The sequence below is a fragment of the Coregonus lavaretus genome (assembly GCF_964263955.1).
Source record: "Coregonus lavaretus genome assembly, chromosome: 33".
Lineage (NCBI taxonomy): Eukaryota > Metazoa > Chordata > Actinopteri > Salmoniformes > Salmonidae > Coregonus > Coregonus lavaretus.
In genome coordinates, this window is record NC_140020.1 from 183,316 (window position 1) to 197,732 (window position 14,417).

At 43.4% G+C, this 14,417-nt stretch overlaps 1 protein-coding gene across 1 annotated transcript in view; it reads left to right on the forward strand.

Annotated features, from left to right (window-relative positions):
• The window catches only part of LOC311108505 (sorting nexin-17-like), an 83,638-nt gene that overhangs the window by 36,713 nt on the left and 32,508 nt on the right, over positions 1 to 14,417 (forward strand). The window contains exons 5-6 of the mRNA XM_084151137.1: positions 7,097 to 7,207; positions 7,402 to 7,492. Coding sequence (XP_084007263.1) covers positions 7,097 to 7,207; positions 7,402 to 7,492 — 202 coding nt within the window. The remainder of the gene's footprint in view (positions 1 to 7,096; positions 7,208 to 7,401; positions 7,493 to 14,417) is intronic.

The window sequence follows — 14,417 nt, forward strand, 5'->3', positions numbered from 1 at the left end:
AAAACATGATACAGATATCCCCAGTCCTAACCCATCAATAATTGTTTGTATCAATCTAATTCCTCATAACTAATCCATAAAACCACTCAAAATTCCTCGAGTATACAATGATTATTTAATTGATTAACCTAAATCTGCTACATGTGATCTCATCTCAAATGATCCATTATCAATTATTTGATCAACCCCCTAGGAAAATCTGTCTCCCCTTCTATTGTTCCTGTCCCCCCGTAAATGTAATATTTCATTTTTTAGCCAATACAATCACGGTTACATCAAATATTCCCTCCTTTTTGCCATTTAGTTACTATCTTTCTTGTCCTTTTTCTCATTTGTTAGAGAGATTACCAATATCTTCACTATTTTCTGGGAACCTTCTCTTCATGATTGCTACTGGTGATCCTGCCATCTCTACTTCTGGTGTGGTCTAATGTCTATATTAGGGTGTAAGGTAAATTATTCCTGTTGTGTTTTTCAGCAAAACGTTTTATATCCATCATTTAATGGTATTTTCTCCCTAATATATCTTCATACTCTGCTTCTTTCCCTAAATGAGATTGAATCCCTTGCCTTTCCTCTACTATCCTTCTATCATTACTGGATCAATGATAATAACTGTAATAACTATTCATAATAATTGTAATAACTATTTCACATTAAATTGTGCCTTTTTCTGATAATGTTATAATTGTAGCCTATTGCATTACTTTAGTTTAAAATATAAGTTTGTTTATTCAACAAATCTAGAACCCACTATAGGTTGATGCTATTCCCTCAGCATAATAGCCAAAGCTACTTGCATCCCCTGGTCCCCGTAACGAAAATAAATTATCGTTCTAGAATTCACCAACTATTTGCATACACCACTGGTGTTAAGCAACCTATCGAATAAAGTAATAACAATTAGAATTCATCAAAGCACTGCCTTTCAGTCAAGTATTTAGACCTCTACTTGAAATCTTACAGCTCAATCTAACTCGCTGGACTGTCTCTATATATTTTTTTTTCTCCCGCTAACCAGAGCCATAAATTATTCTCCTTTGTCCTCAACTCAATTTTCACAGCTCTATCGCCATTTCAGTTGATAAGCATACATTTAATGATATTCCTATCATTTAAACTATCTCTCACTCCTCCCCTTGCTCCTTCCTACACAACTGGGAAGGCGCGGGGACCTTGTAACATATTTTCATAGATCTTACATTTACATTTTTTTTACATTTTAGTCATTTAGCAGACGCTCTTATCCAGAGCGACTTACAGTTTGTGAATTTTTTATTTATTTTTTACTGGCCCCCCGTGGGAAACGAACCCACACCCCTGGCGTTGCAAACGCCATGCTCTATCAACTGAGCTACATCCCTGCCGGCCATTCCCTCCCCTACCCTGGACGACGCTGGGCCAATTGTGTCCTGCCCATGAGTCTCCCGGTCGCGGCCGGCTGCGACAGAGCCTGGATTCGAACCAGGATCTCTAGTGGCACAGTTAGCACTGCGATGCAGTGCCTTAGACCACTGCGCCACTCAGGAGTATATCTTTAGTATATCTTTCTAGAATACTTCTACTTAAGCTATCTAATTCAACCTTTCACATTTCTCAATCCACGTAGTAATCTAGGTCTATAGCCCCAATGCGAAAGCTTGACCCACTGTCCCCACCTGTGTTTAAACCCGGGACCCTCTACATACATTGCCAGTCACCCCACACATTCCGCGATGCTTTCAAAGTAAATACTTCCAGTTCATAGAGCAAGTGACGTCACCAAATGAAAACTGCACTAGCTCTCACCTCATTCAGCAACACAAAAACTCTCTCTCCCTTCACCCATTCCCTATTGAATAAGTGAGTCTTTCTATTTAACCCCAAACCACGCTACAAATCTTCCATTCAACATCAACAAACCAAATACTCCGTAGCATCCGGTCACCACCCATACCAGCCGTCGAATTCACTCATATACACAGATTTCACCTCATGCCATTCAAATGCCCAACACAACATAATAGTTCAATGGAACCCTCTATTGGCTCTCCACTATTTATACATTACTTCTATACCCACATTAGTTATGGTCCGATTACCCATTAAACCTTATCACATGATCAAACAACGGTACAACCTTAAACTCATATTCTCTACTTTCTCACCCATTACGTACGTCTACGTTCGGGCGAGCGAGTTCATACGTATATATCGTTAGAAATTTACAGGTACCTCTCAAATAATCACTTCGTGGTGTTTTTAGCCAATTCTTAATCGACACAAATCACTTCTTAGTCTTTCCTGACTCTCCAAAAGCCATACTCTCGCTGTCTCTAGCCCCTCCCCTCGCGGTTCTCCCTCCTGTGTCCAGTCGGAACAGGTTTTGTCTGTTTTTCGTTTTAGCGTTTACAATATTCTGCCGGGCTCCCCTTCAACTGGGAGTCCATCGGGTGAATTAATACTACCGTCTTTTATCCATTTCTTGTATAATTTCTCCCCCTCGTTTCCACTCTTTTCCATCTTTTGTTTCAAGGGTGGACTTCAGTACTTTCAGCACTCGTTCCGCCTCTGTGTGTCCTGCCATATTAATGTACACGACGCTTCCTTCTTTTGATTTATATTCGAAAAGTTTTTAAAATTGTAGGTTCAAGTTTCTATTTCTCACTTTTAATACGTTTTATTTTAAATTTCTCTACCTTAGTATATCTATTCAATTATACAGCCAGGGTGGAAGACATACTAGCTACAGAACAATTATACCATTTTTTGGGAGTGTGTGTGTGCATGGGAGTTTGCCCAGAGCTTGTCCATTTTGCTCACTGCGGTCCCTTTCTAGCACACTGCTTCCTCCGATGCTTTTTAGCATAGATGAAACATCAAAATGATTGAATGAAATGAATATTCATGGTATGGTCCTCTGTAGCTCAGCTGGTAGAGCACGGCGCTTGTAACGCCAAGGTAGTGGGTTCGATCTCCGGGACCACCCATACACAAAAAAATATATATATAAATGTATGCACGCATGACTGCAAGTCGCTTTGGATAAAAGCGTCTGCTAAATGGCATATTAATTAATTAATTAATAAATCAATGCTAACTGCTCAGTGCATGCTAGTTTTCCTATTGGTTGGTAGTGTGAACAGGAAACTGAGAGCCATCACTCACCTGGCTGTGTTGCTAGGCCGGACGCTGTAAATCTACTAACCTAATCTACTGTTATCAGATCCATCGCTGAACAGTCGTGTCCCGCGTCTCTCTTTTTGTCCCCTACGATGGAATCGGGTAGGGGACTGTGGATCGGTCTCTGTCCGTTAGTCACACGCGATATCTCAGACAGCACTGGCCCGATTTTGACGAAACTTGGGTGAATAATGCGTCTTGCTATAGAGATCCGGCATTTAAAGAATTACACTGATTGGCCGAAGGCGGGAGCAATAGTAATTAACTGAAATGTGTGAGTCACACCAGAGAGGAAGAGGCAAAGCCAGAGGGATGACTGGGACCAAAATCTGTCTTCTCCAGCAGGTGGCGTTTTTTGAAAATATTTTTTCGCTCACCAAGCCAGGCGTTTTCGTACAATTATTGACAATGGAAAAACTTGGGAATGTTGTTCCCTTGTGATATCATTTGTACATTAAATATCAATATAGCATGAACAATATTTTTTCAGATTGCATTTTGACAACAACAACAAAAAAATCGCAATGCGAATATTGGATCGCGACTGAGACAACCTGGTACAATTTGGGTCCTGAGGCAAAACCAGTTGAGAACCACTGTTCTAGTCTGAGTAGAAGTCTCTTTAGCTAACATTCCATTCCTTGCCATTCCTTGTCATTGCCAAAGAGATTGGCCTTTCGGCAATTTCAATGTTCAATAGAAAGCAATAGTAAAGGCATCTTTTTGTGGTCCGCCATGGTTTTTGGACAAAGCCTATGGGGAAATGAATTGAGTTTTTGGAATGAAAATGAGGTCTGTGGCAGGCTTAGGAGATCTTATACATTTTGTTCTGAGTTCATCTTCAGCTAATGTCACTTTTTGTGAATTTTGAAGCATTTATGGAATTCAAATAATTCATAAAAGTCATGTTAACTGACTGCTATTATCTCATAGACCAAAATGTATGAGATCTCCTAAGCCTGTGTTAACCTCAGACCTTATTTTCGGCGTTTATCCCAAAACCCTATTCTTTCCCCAATAATTTCCCCCCTTAGGAATGGCTGAACGAACCAGAGGTAGCTCATTTTCTGGATTTTAGGATTACAAGCTGGCGAGCTCTATATGCTCTGGATTTACGGCGGAGTTGCTCATTGTTGGAAATAACATTATTATTTTCCATGAAAAAATGTGGAGCCTCAAATAGAATTAGAATTTATTACAAAGTCAAAAACAAACATTTAGCTGTTGGCTAGGCAAGTTGTTAGCTAGGCAAGTCGAAACTAAGACGTTTTGTGGTTGGAATTGCATTCATGTATTTAGTTTGAGAATCTAGACGTGAGCTAGCAACCGGATACCAACGTGTTCTGTGGAGAAGAAAGTTCCAATATTTGCATAATCGTTGTGATTGGAGGATAGCTTGTGAGGGTGATTTGAATCAGGATCAATTCCTCTGTTCTCCTCAAGCTCATTAAATGATAGAATGTTTCCTCCAGCTCATTTAATGATAGAATGTTCATATTTGAAGATGGCAGAAAGTCCAGTCTCTTTGGCACATGACATGGAGTACAGGGAGTGGATTAGCTAAAGAGACTGGTACCCAGGCTAACTGCCTTCAGTTTTTGAAGATTGTATTTATTTATTGTTAGAGCGGCCACTTGAGTATATGGTGGGTCAATATAATGAATAGTCTGTGGTCACACGCGATAACTGAAATGTGTTAGTCACACGCGATATCTCAATTGGCCTCCTCTTGTGAGGATACTCTCTCTCTCTCCTTCCTCCACTCCCTCCCTCCTTCTGCTGAGTACCCTGTGTCTGTTCTCTATCCCCCACCTTTCCTCATCTCTTCCCCTCCTTCCTCCCCCCACTCCCTCCTCTCCTCCTCCCTCACTCCTTCCCTCCTCCTACTCCTACCTTGAAAAGCTGTCTTGAATCAATAAGTATTCCAACCTTTTGTTATGGCAAGCCTAAATAAGTTCAGGAGTAAAAATGTGTTTAACAACTCACATAATAAGTTGCATGGACTCACTCTGTGTGCAATAATAGTGTTTAACATGATTTATAAATGACTACCTCATCTCTGTACCCCACACATACAATTATCTGAGGGGAGGAGGGAGGAGGTCCCTCGGTCGAGCAGTGAATTTCAAACACAGATTCAACCACAAAGACCAGAGAGGTTTTCCAATGCCTCGCAAAGAAGGGCACCTATTGGTAGATGGGTAAAAATAAGAGAAGAAGACATTACATATCTCTTTGGGCATGGTGAAGTTATTAATTACAATTTGGATGGTGTATCAATACACCCAGTCACTACAAAGATACAGAACAGGCATCCTTCCTAACTCAGTTGCCGGAGAGGAAGGAAACTGCTTAGGGATCTCACCATGAGGCCAATGGTGACTTTAAAACAGTTACAGAGTTTAATGGCTGTGATAGGATAAAACTGAGGATGGATCAACAACATTGTAGTTACTCCACAATACTAACTTAATTGACAGAGTGAAAAGGAAGCTTGTACAGAATCTAAATATTCCAAAACATGCATCCTGTTTGCAACAAGGCACTAAAGTAATACTGCAAAAAATGTAAAAGTATAGTGGTTGTTGCATCATGTTATGGGTATGCTTGTAATCATTAAGGACTGGGGAGTTTTTTTCAGGATAAAAAATAAATGGAATGGAGCTAAGCTCAGGCAAAATCCTAAAGGAAAACCTGGTTCAGTCTGCTTTCCACCAGACACTGTGAGACGAATTCACCTTTCAGCTGGACAATAACCTAAAACACAAGGCAACATCTACAGTTTGCTAACATTTCTAAAAACATGTTTTCACTTTGTCATTGTTGGGTATTTCTAATCCATTTTGAATTCAGGCTGTACTACATCAAAATGTGGAATAAGTGAAGGGGTATGAAGACTTTCTGAATGCACTGTAATTGTTCAACTATATCTTTAAAGGATAATTGTCCTATTTCTGCAGTAAATCTCTATTTTTGATGTAAATGACATGTTATAGAAGGGTCCAAACACTTTTTTAAATGTAATTTGGCTTTTTTTTTAGAAACAGTATCAGGGCACGCGGTATCGGGGCACGCAAGAGAGATGAACAAAAGATTCAAAACCTCCCAAATACATCCTTTTAGAAACGGACACACTCTCAGTGTAGTGATGTAGGTCTTTTAGATGTTGGACACATTACATTTTGTCATTCCGACCTTTACCCCCAACGTTAAATCCATATTATCCAGTCGTGCTGTTTCCCCCACGCAGTTGTGCAGGCTACAGTATCTACAGTACACAGCCCACGCTGCACAGCTGGTAGAAGAAACGGAATATAACGTTTGGATCTAGTTCGGACACTGTCTGTCATATAAACTCATTCTGTCTGTTGCAAGAGACTCCGCAGATCCCAACAGAAGAAGATCTCTGTAGATATGCCTTTCTCTTATAATCCCTATGCTCCTATGTAACCTCTATAACCTGATTATAATAGACCTGTCATTGCCCTATAGGAGACCCAGCAGTAAACCTGTCATTGTCCTATAGGAGACCCAGCAGTAAACCTGTCATTGCCCTATAGGAGACCCAGCAGTAAACCTGTCATTGCCCTATAGGAGACCCAGCAGTAAACCTGTCATTGCCCTATAGGAGACCCAGCAGTAAACCTGTCATTGCCCTATAGGAGACCCAGCAGTAAACCTGTCATTGTCCAATAGGAGACCCAGCAGTAAACCTGTCATTGCCCTATAGGAGACCCAGCAGTAAACCTGTCATTGTCCTATAGGAGACCCAGCAGTAAACCTGTCATTGTTCAATAGGAGACCCAGCAGTAAACCTGTCATTGTCCTATAGGAGACCCAGCAGTAAACCTGTCATTGTCCTATAGGAGACCCAGCAGTAAACCTGTCATTGTCCTATAGGAGACCCAGCAGTAAACCTGTCATTGTCCTATAGGAGACCCAGCAGATTCCAACAGAAGAGGTACCTCTGGAGATCTACCTGTCTAACGGCCAGAAGGTCACGGTCAACATCCTGACCTCCGACCAGACAGAGGACGTCCTCGAGGTAAGCTGTATGTGACCATAGACCTCTCTCTGGGATATTTCAATAGGTTCAAGGCTGTATAACTGTCAGTGGATACAATTTATTTAAAAACGACAATATGTTTTATATGAGTTAGAGGAAATAGGAGTTGTGGATTCATTCAAACACAGAAAAATATAACCAAAGATGATCTTTGTCTGTCTTCTGATTTGCAGGCTGTTGCGTCGAAGCTGGACCTTCCAGACGACCTGGCTGCTTACTTCAGTCTATTCCTGGTTCGTGAAGGAGTGGACGGGGGCTTAACGTGTAAGCACTGACTTTTAACCTATGACCCCTAACCCTTAACCATCCCATAACCATATAGAGGACAGTTGGGAATCAAATACATTGACAATCTCTGAGAGGTCATCATATAAGATGGATATTGTTATGGCTGGCTAGATGGAGTTGTTTTGACAGGCAGCTAGAGGGAGTTGTTTTGACAGGCAGCTAGAGAGAGTTGTTTTGACAGACAGCTAGATGGAGTTGTTTTGACAGACTGCTAGAGGGAGTTGTTTTGACAGGCAGCTAGAGGGAGTTGTTTTGACAGGCAGTTAGAGGGAGTTGTTTTGACAGGCAGTTAGAGGGAGTTGTTTTGACAGGCAGTTAGAGAGAGTTGTTTTGACAGACTGCTAGAGGGAGTTGTTTTGACAGGCAGCTAGAGGGAGTTGTTTTGACAGGCAGTTAGAGGGAGTTGTTTTGACAGGCAGTTAGAGGGAGTTGTTTTGACAGGCAGTTAGAGGGAGTTGTTTTGACAGGCAGTTAGAGGGAGTTGTTTTGACAGGCAGTTAGAGGGAGTTGTTTTGACAGGCAGCTAGAGGGAGTTGTTTTGACAGACTGCTAGAGGGAGTTGTTTTGACAGGCAGTTAGAGAGAGTTGTTTTGACAGGCAGTTAGAGGGAGTTGTTTTGACAGGCAGTTAGAGGGAGTTGTTTTGACAGGCAGTTAGAGGGAGTTGTTTGACAGGCAGTTAGAGAGAGTTGTTTTGACAGGCAGTTAGAGAGAGTTGTTTTGACAGACTGCTAGAGGGAGTTGTTTTGACAGGCAGCTAGAGGGAGTTGTTTTGACAGGCAGTTAGAGGGAGTTGTTTTGACAGGCAGTTAGAGGGAGTTGTTTTGACAGGCTGTTAGAGGGAGTTGTTTTGACAGGCAGTTAGAGGGAGTTGTTTTGACAGGCAGTTAGAGGGAGTTGTTTTGACAGGCAGCTAGAGGGAGTTGTTTTGACAGACTGCTAGAGGGAGTTGTTTTGACAGGCAGTTAGAGAGAGTTGTTTTGACAGGCAGTTAGAGGGAGTTGTTTTGACAGGCAGTTAGAGGGAGTTGTTTTGACAGGCAGTTAGAGGGAGTTGTTTGACAGGCAGTTAGAGAGAGTTGTTTTGACAGGCAGTTAGAGAGAGTTGTTTTGACAGGCAGCTAGAGGGAGTTGTTTTGACAGGCAGTTAGAGGGAGTTGTTTTGACAGGCAGTTAGAGGGAGTTGTTTGACAGGCAGTTAGAGAGAGATGTTTTGACAGGCAGTTAGAGAGAGTTGTTTTGACAGGCAGCTAGAGGGAGTTGTTTTGACAGCAGCTAGAGGGAGTTGTTTTGACAGGCAGCTAGAGAGAGTTGTTTTGACAGACAGCTAGATGGAGTTGTTTTGACAGACTGCTAGAGGGAGTTGTTTTGACAGGCAGCTAGAGGGAGTTGTTTTGACAGGCAGTTAGAGGGAGTTGTTTTGACAGGCAGTTAGAGGGAGTTGTTTTGACAGGCAGTTAGAGGGAGTTGTTTTGACAGGCAGTTAGAGGGAGTTGTTTTGACAGGCAGTTAGAGAGAGTTGTTTTGACAGACTGCTAGAGGGAGTTGTTTTGACAGGCAGCTAGAGGGAGTTGTTTTGACAGGCAGTTAGAGGGAGTTGTTTTGACAGGCAGTTAGAGGGAGTTGTTTTGACAGGCAGTTAGAGGGAGTTGTTTTGACAGGCAGCTAGAGGGAGTTGTTTTGACAGACTGCTAGAGGGAGTTGTTTTGACAGGCAGTTAGAGAGAGTTGTTTTGACAGGCAGTTAGAGGGAGTTGTTTTGACAGGCAGTTAGAGGGAGTTGTTTTGACAGGCAGTTAGAGGGAGTTGTTTGACAGGCAGTTAGAGAGAGTTGTTTTGACAGGCAGTTAGAGAGAGTTGTTTTGACAGACTGCTAGAGGGAGTTGTTTTGACAGGCAGCTAGAGGGAGTTGTTTTGACAGGCAGTTAGAGGGAGTTGTTTTGACAGGCAGTTAGAGGGAGTTGTTTTGACAGGCTGTTAGAGGGAGTTGTTTTGACAGGCAGTTAGAGGGAGTTGTTTTGACAGGCAGTTAGAGGGAGTTGTTTTGACAGGCAGCTAGAGGGAGTTGTTTTGACAGGCAGCTAGAGGGAGTTGTTTTGACAGACTGCTAGAGGGAGTTGTTTTGACAGGCAGTTAGAGAGAGTTGTTTTGACAGGCAGTTAGAGGGAGTTGTTTTGACAGGCAGTTAGAGGGAGTTGTTTTGACAGGCAGTTAGAGGGAGTTGTTTGACAGGCAGTTAGAGAGAGTTGTTTTGACAGGCAGTTAGAGAGAGTTGTTTTGACAGGCAGCTAGAGGGAGTTGTTTTGACAGGCAGTTAGAGGGAGTTGTTTTGACAGGCAGTTAGAGGGAGTTGTTTGACAGGCAGTTAGAGAGAGATGTTTTGACAGGCAGTTAGAGAGAGTTGTTTTGACAGGCAGCTAGAGGGAGTTGTTTTGACAGCAGCTAGAGGGAGTTGTTTTGACAGGCAGCTAGAGAGAGTTGTTTTGACAGACAGCTAGATGGAGTTGTTTTGACAGACTGCTAGAGGGAGTTGTTTTGACAGGCAGCTAGAGGGAGTTGTTTTGACAGGCAGTTAGAGGGAGTTGTTTTGACAGGCAGTTAGAGGGAGTTGTTTTGACAGGCAGTTAGAGGGAGTTGTTTTGACAGGCAGTTAGAGGGAGTTGTTTTGACAGGCAGTTAGAGAGAGTTGTTTTGACAGACTGCTAGAGGGAGTTGTTTTGACAGGCAGCTAGAGGGAGTTGTTTTGACAGGCAGTTAGAGGGAGTTGTTTTGACAGGCAGTTAGAGGGAGTTGTTTTGACAGGCAGTTAGAGGGAGTTGTTTTGACAGGCAGTTAGAGGGAGTTGTTTTGACAGACTGCTAGAGGGAGTTGTTTTGACAGGCAGTTAGAGAGAGTTGTTCTGACAGGCAGTTAGAGGGAGTTGTTTTGACAGGCAGTTAGAGGGAGTTGTTTGACAGGCAGTTAGAGAGAGTTGTTTTGACAGGCAGTTAGAGAGAGTTGTTTTGACAGGCAGCTAGAGGGAGTTGTTTTGACAGGCAGTTAGAGGGAGTTGTTTTGACAGGCAGTTAGAGGGAGTTGTTTGACAGGCAGTTAGAGAGAGATGTTTTGACAGGCAGTTAGAGAGAGTTGTTTTGACAGGCAGCTAGAGGGAGTTGTTTTGACAGGCAGCTAGAGGGAGTTGTTTTGACAGGCAGTTAGAGAGTTGTTTTGACAGACTGCTAGAGGGAGTTGTTTTGACAGGCAGCTAGAGAGAGTTGTTTTGACAGGCAGCTAGAGGGAGTTGTTTTGACAGACAGCTAGAGGGAGTTGTTTTGACAGGCAGTTAGAGGGAGTTGTTTTGACAGGCAGTTAGAGGGAGTTGTTTTGACAGGCAGCTAGAGGGAGTTGTTTTGACAGGCAGTTAGAGGGAGTTGTTTTGACAGGCAGTTAGAGGGAGTTGTTTTGACAGGCAGTTAGAGGGAGTTGTTTTGACAGGCAGTTAGAGGGAGTTGTTTTGACAGGCAGTTAGAGGGAGTTGTTTTGACAGACTGCTAGAGGGAGTTGTTTTGACAGGCAGTTAGAGAGAGTTGTTTTGACAGGCAGTTAGAGGGAGTTGTTTTGACAGGCAGTTAGAGGGAGTTGTTTTGACAGGCAGTTAGAGGGAGTTGTCTGACAGGCAGTTAGAGAGAGTTGTTTTGACAGGCAGTTAGAGAGAGTTGTTTTGACAGGCAGCTAGAGGGAGTTGTTTTGACAGACTGCTAGAGGGAGTTGTTTTGACAGGCAGCTAGAGGGAGTTGTTTTGACAGGCAGTTAGAGGGAGTTGTTTTGACAGGCAGTTAGAGGGAGTTGTTTTGACAGGCAGTTAGAGGGAGTTGTTTTGACAGGCAGTTAGAGGGAGTTGTTTTGACAGGCAGCTAGAGGGAGTTGTTTTGACAGGCAGCTAGAGGGAGTTGTTTTGACAGGCAGTTAGAGGGAGTTGTTTTGACAGGCAGTTAGAGGGAGTTGTTTGACAGGCAGTTAGAGAGAGTTGTTTTGACAGGCAGTTAGAGAGAGTTGTTTTGACAGGCAGCTAGAGGGAGTTGTTTTGACAGACAGCTAGAGGGAGTTGTTTTGACAGGCAGCTAGAGGGTGTTGTTTTGACAGGCAGTTAGAGAGTTGTTTTGACAGACTGCTAGAGGGAGTTGTTTTGACAGGCAGCTAGAGAGAGTTGTTTTGACAGGCAGCTAGAGGGAGTTGTTTTGACAGACAGCTAGAGGGAGTTGTTTTGACAGGCAGTTAGAGGGAGTTGTTTTGACAGACAGCTAGAGGGAGTTGTTTTGACAGGCAGCTAGAGGGAGTTGTTTTGACAGGCAGTTAGAGGGTGTTGTTTTGACAGGCAGTTAGAGAGTTGTTTTGACAGACTGCTAGAGGGAGTTGTTTTGACAGGCAGCTAGAGGGAGTTGTTTTGACAGGCAGTTAGAGGGAGTTGTTTTGACAGGCAGTTAGAGGGAGTTGTTTTGACAGGCAGTTAGAGGGAGTTGTTTTGACAGGCAGTTAGAGGGAGTTGTTTTGACAGGCAGCTAGAGGGAGTTGTTTTGACAGGCAGCTAGAGGGAGTTGTTTTGACAGGCAGTTAGAGAGAGTTGTTTTGACAGGCAGCTAGAGGGAGTTGTTTTGACAGGCAGTTAGAGGGAGTTGTTTTGACAGGCAGTTAGAGGGAGTTGTTTGACAGGCAGTTAGAGAGAGTTGTTTTGACAGGCAGTTAGAGAGAGTTGTTTTGACAGGCAGCTAGAGGGAGTTGTTTTGACAGACTGCTAGAGGGAGTTGTTTTGACAGGCAGCTAGAGAGTTGTTTTGACAGACAGCTAGAGGGAGTTGTTTTGACAGACAGCTAGAGGGAGTTGTTTTGACAGGCAGTTAGAGGGAGTTGTTTTGACAGGCAGTTAGAGGGAGTTGTTTTGACAGGCAGCTAGAGGGAGTTGTTTTGACAGGCAGTAAGAGGGAGTTGTTTTGACAGGCAGTTAGAGGGAGTTGTTTTGACAGGCAGTTAGAGAGAGTTGTTTTGACAGGCAGCTAGAGGGAGTTGTTTTGACAGGCAGTTAGAGGGAGTTGTTTTGACAGGCAGTTAGAGGGAGTTGTTTGACAGGCAGTTAGAGAGAGTTGTTTTGACAGGCAGTTAGAGAGAGTTGTTTTGACAGGCAGCTAGAGGGAGTTGTTTTGACAGACTGCTAGAGGGAGTTGTTTTGACAGGCAGTTAGAGAGAGTTGTTTTGACAGGCAGTTAGAGGGAGTTGTTTTGACAGGCAGTTAGAGGGAGTTGTTTTGACAGGCAGTTAGAGGGAGTTGTTTGACAGGCAGTTAGAGAGAGTTGTTTTGACAGGCAGTTAGAGAGAGTTGTTTTGACAGGCAGCTAGAGGGAGTTGTTTTGACAGGCAGCTAGAGGGAGTTGTTTTGACAGACTGCTAGAGGGAGTTGTTTTGACAGGCAGTTAGAGGGAGTTGTTTTGACAGGCAGTTAGAGGGAGTTGTTTTGACAGACTGCTAGAGAGAGTTGTTTTGACAGGCAGTTAGAGGGAGTTGTTTTGACAGGCAGTTAGAGGGAGTTGTTTTGACAGGCAGCTAGAGGGAGTTGTTTTGACAGGCAGCTAGAGGGAGTTGTTTTGACAGGCAGTTAGAGAGAGTTGTTTTGACAGGCAGCTAGAGGGAGTTGTTTTGACAGGCAGTTAGAGGGAGTTGTTTTGACAGGCAGTTAGAGGGAGTTGTTTGACAGGCAGTTAGAGAGAGTTGTTTTGACAGGCAGTTAGAGAGAGTTGTTTTGACAGGCAGCTAGAGGGAGTTGTTTTGACAGACTGCTAGAGGGAGTTGTTTTGACAGGCAGCTAGAGAGTTGTTTTGACAGACAGCTAGAGGGAGTTGTTTTGACAGACAGCTAGAGGGAGTTGTTTTGACAGGCAGTTAGAGGGAGTTGTTTTGACAGGCAGTTAGAGGGAGTTGTTTTGACAGGCAGCTAGAGGGAGTTGTTTTGACAGGCAGTAAGAGGGAGTTGTTTTGACAGGCAGTTAGAGGGAGTTGTTTTGACAGGCAGTTAGAGGGAGTTGTTTTGACAGGCAGCTAGAGGTAGTTGTTTTGACAGACTGCTAGAGGGAGTTGTTTTGACAGGCAGTTAGAGAGAGTTGTTTTGACAGGCAGTTAGAGGGAGTTGTTTTGACAGGCAGTTAGAGGGAGTTGTTTTGACAGGCAGTTAGAGGGAGTTGTTTGACAGGCAGTTAGAGAGAGTTGTTTTGACAGGCAGTTAGAGAGAGTTGTTTTGACAGGCAGCTAGAGGGAGTTGTTTTGACAGGCAGCTAGAGGGAGTTGTTTTGACAGACTGCTAGAGGGAGTTGTTTTGACAGGCAGTTAGAGGGAGTTGTTTTGACAGGCAGTTAGAGGGAGTTGTTTTGACAGACTGCTAGAGAGAGTTGTTTTGACAGGCAGTTAGAGAGAGTTGTTTTGACAGGCAGCTAGAGGGAGTTGTTTTGACAGACTGCTAGAGGGAGTTGTTTTGACAGGCAGTTAGAGAGAGTTGTTTTGACAGGCAGCTAGAGGGAGTTGTTTTGACAGGCAGCTAGAGGGAGTTGTTTTGACAGGCAGTTAGAGAGTTGTTTTGACAGACTGCTAGAGGGAGTTGTTTTGACAGGCAGCTAGAGAGAGTTGTTTTGACAGGCAGCTAGAGGGAGTTGTTTTGACAGACAGCTAGAGGGAGTTGTTTTGACAGGCAGTTAGAGGGAGTTGTTTTGACAGGCAGTTAGAGGGAGTTGTTTTGACAGGCAGCTAGAGGGAGTTGTTTTGACAGGCAGTTAGAGGGAGTTGTTTTGACAGGCAGTTAGAGGGAGTTGTTTTGACAGGCAGTTAGAGGGAGTTGTTTTGACAGGCAGTTAGAGGGAGTTGTTTTGACAGGCAGTTAGAGGGAGT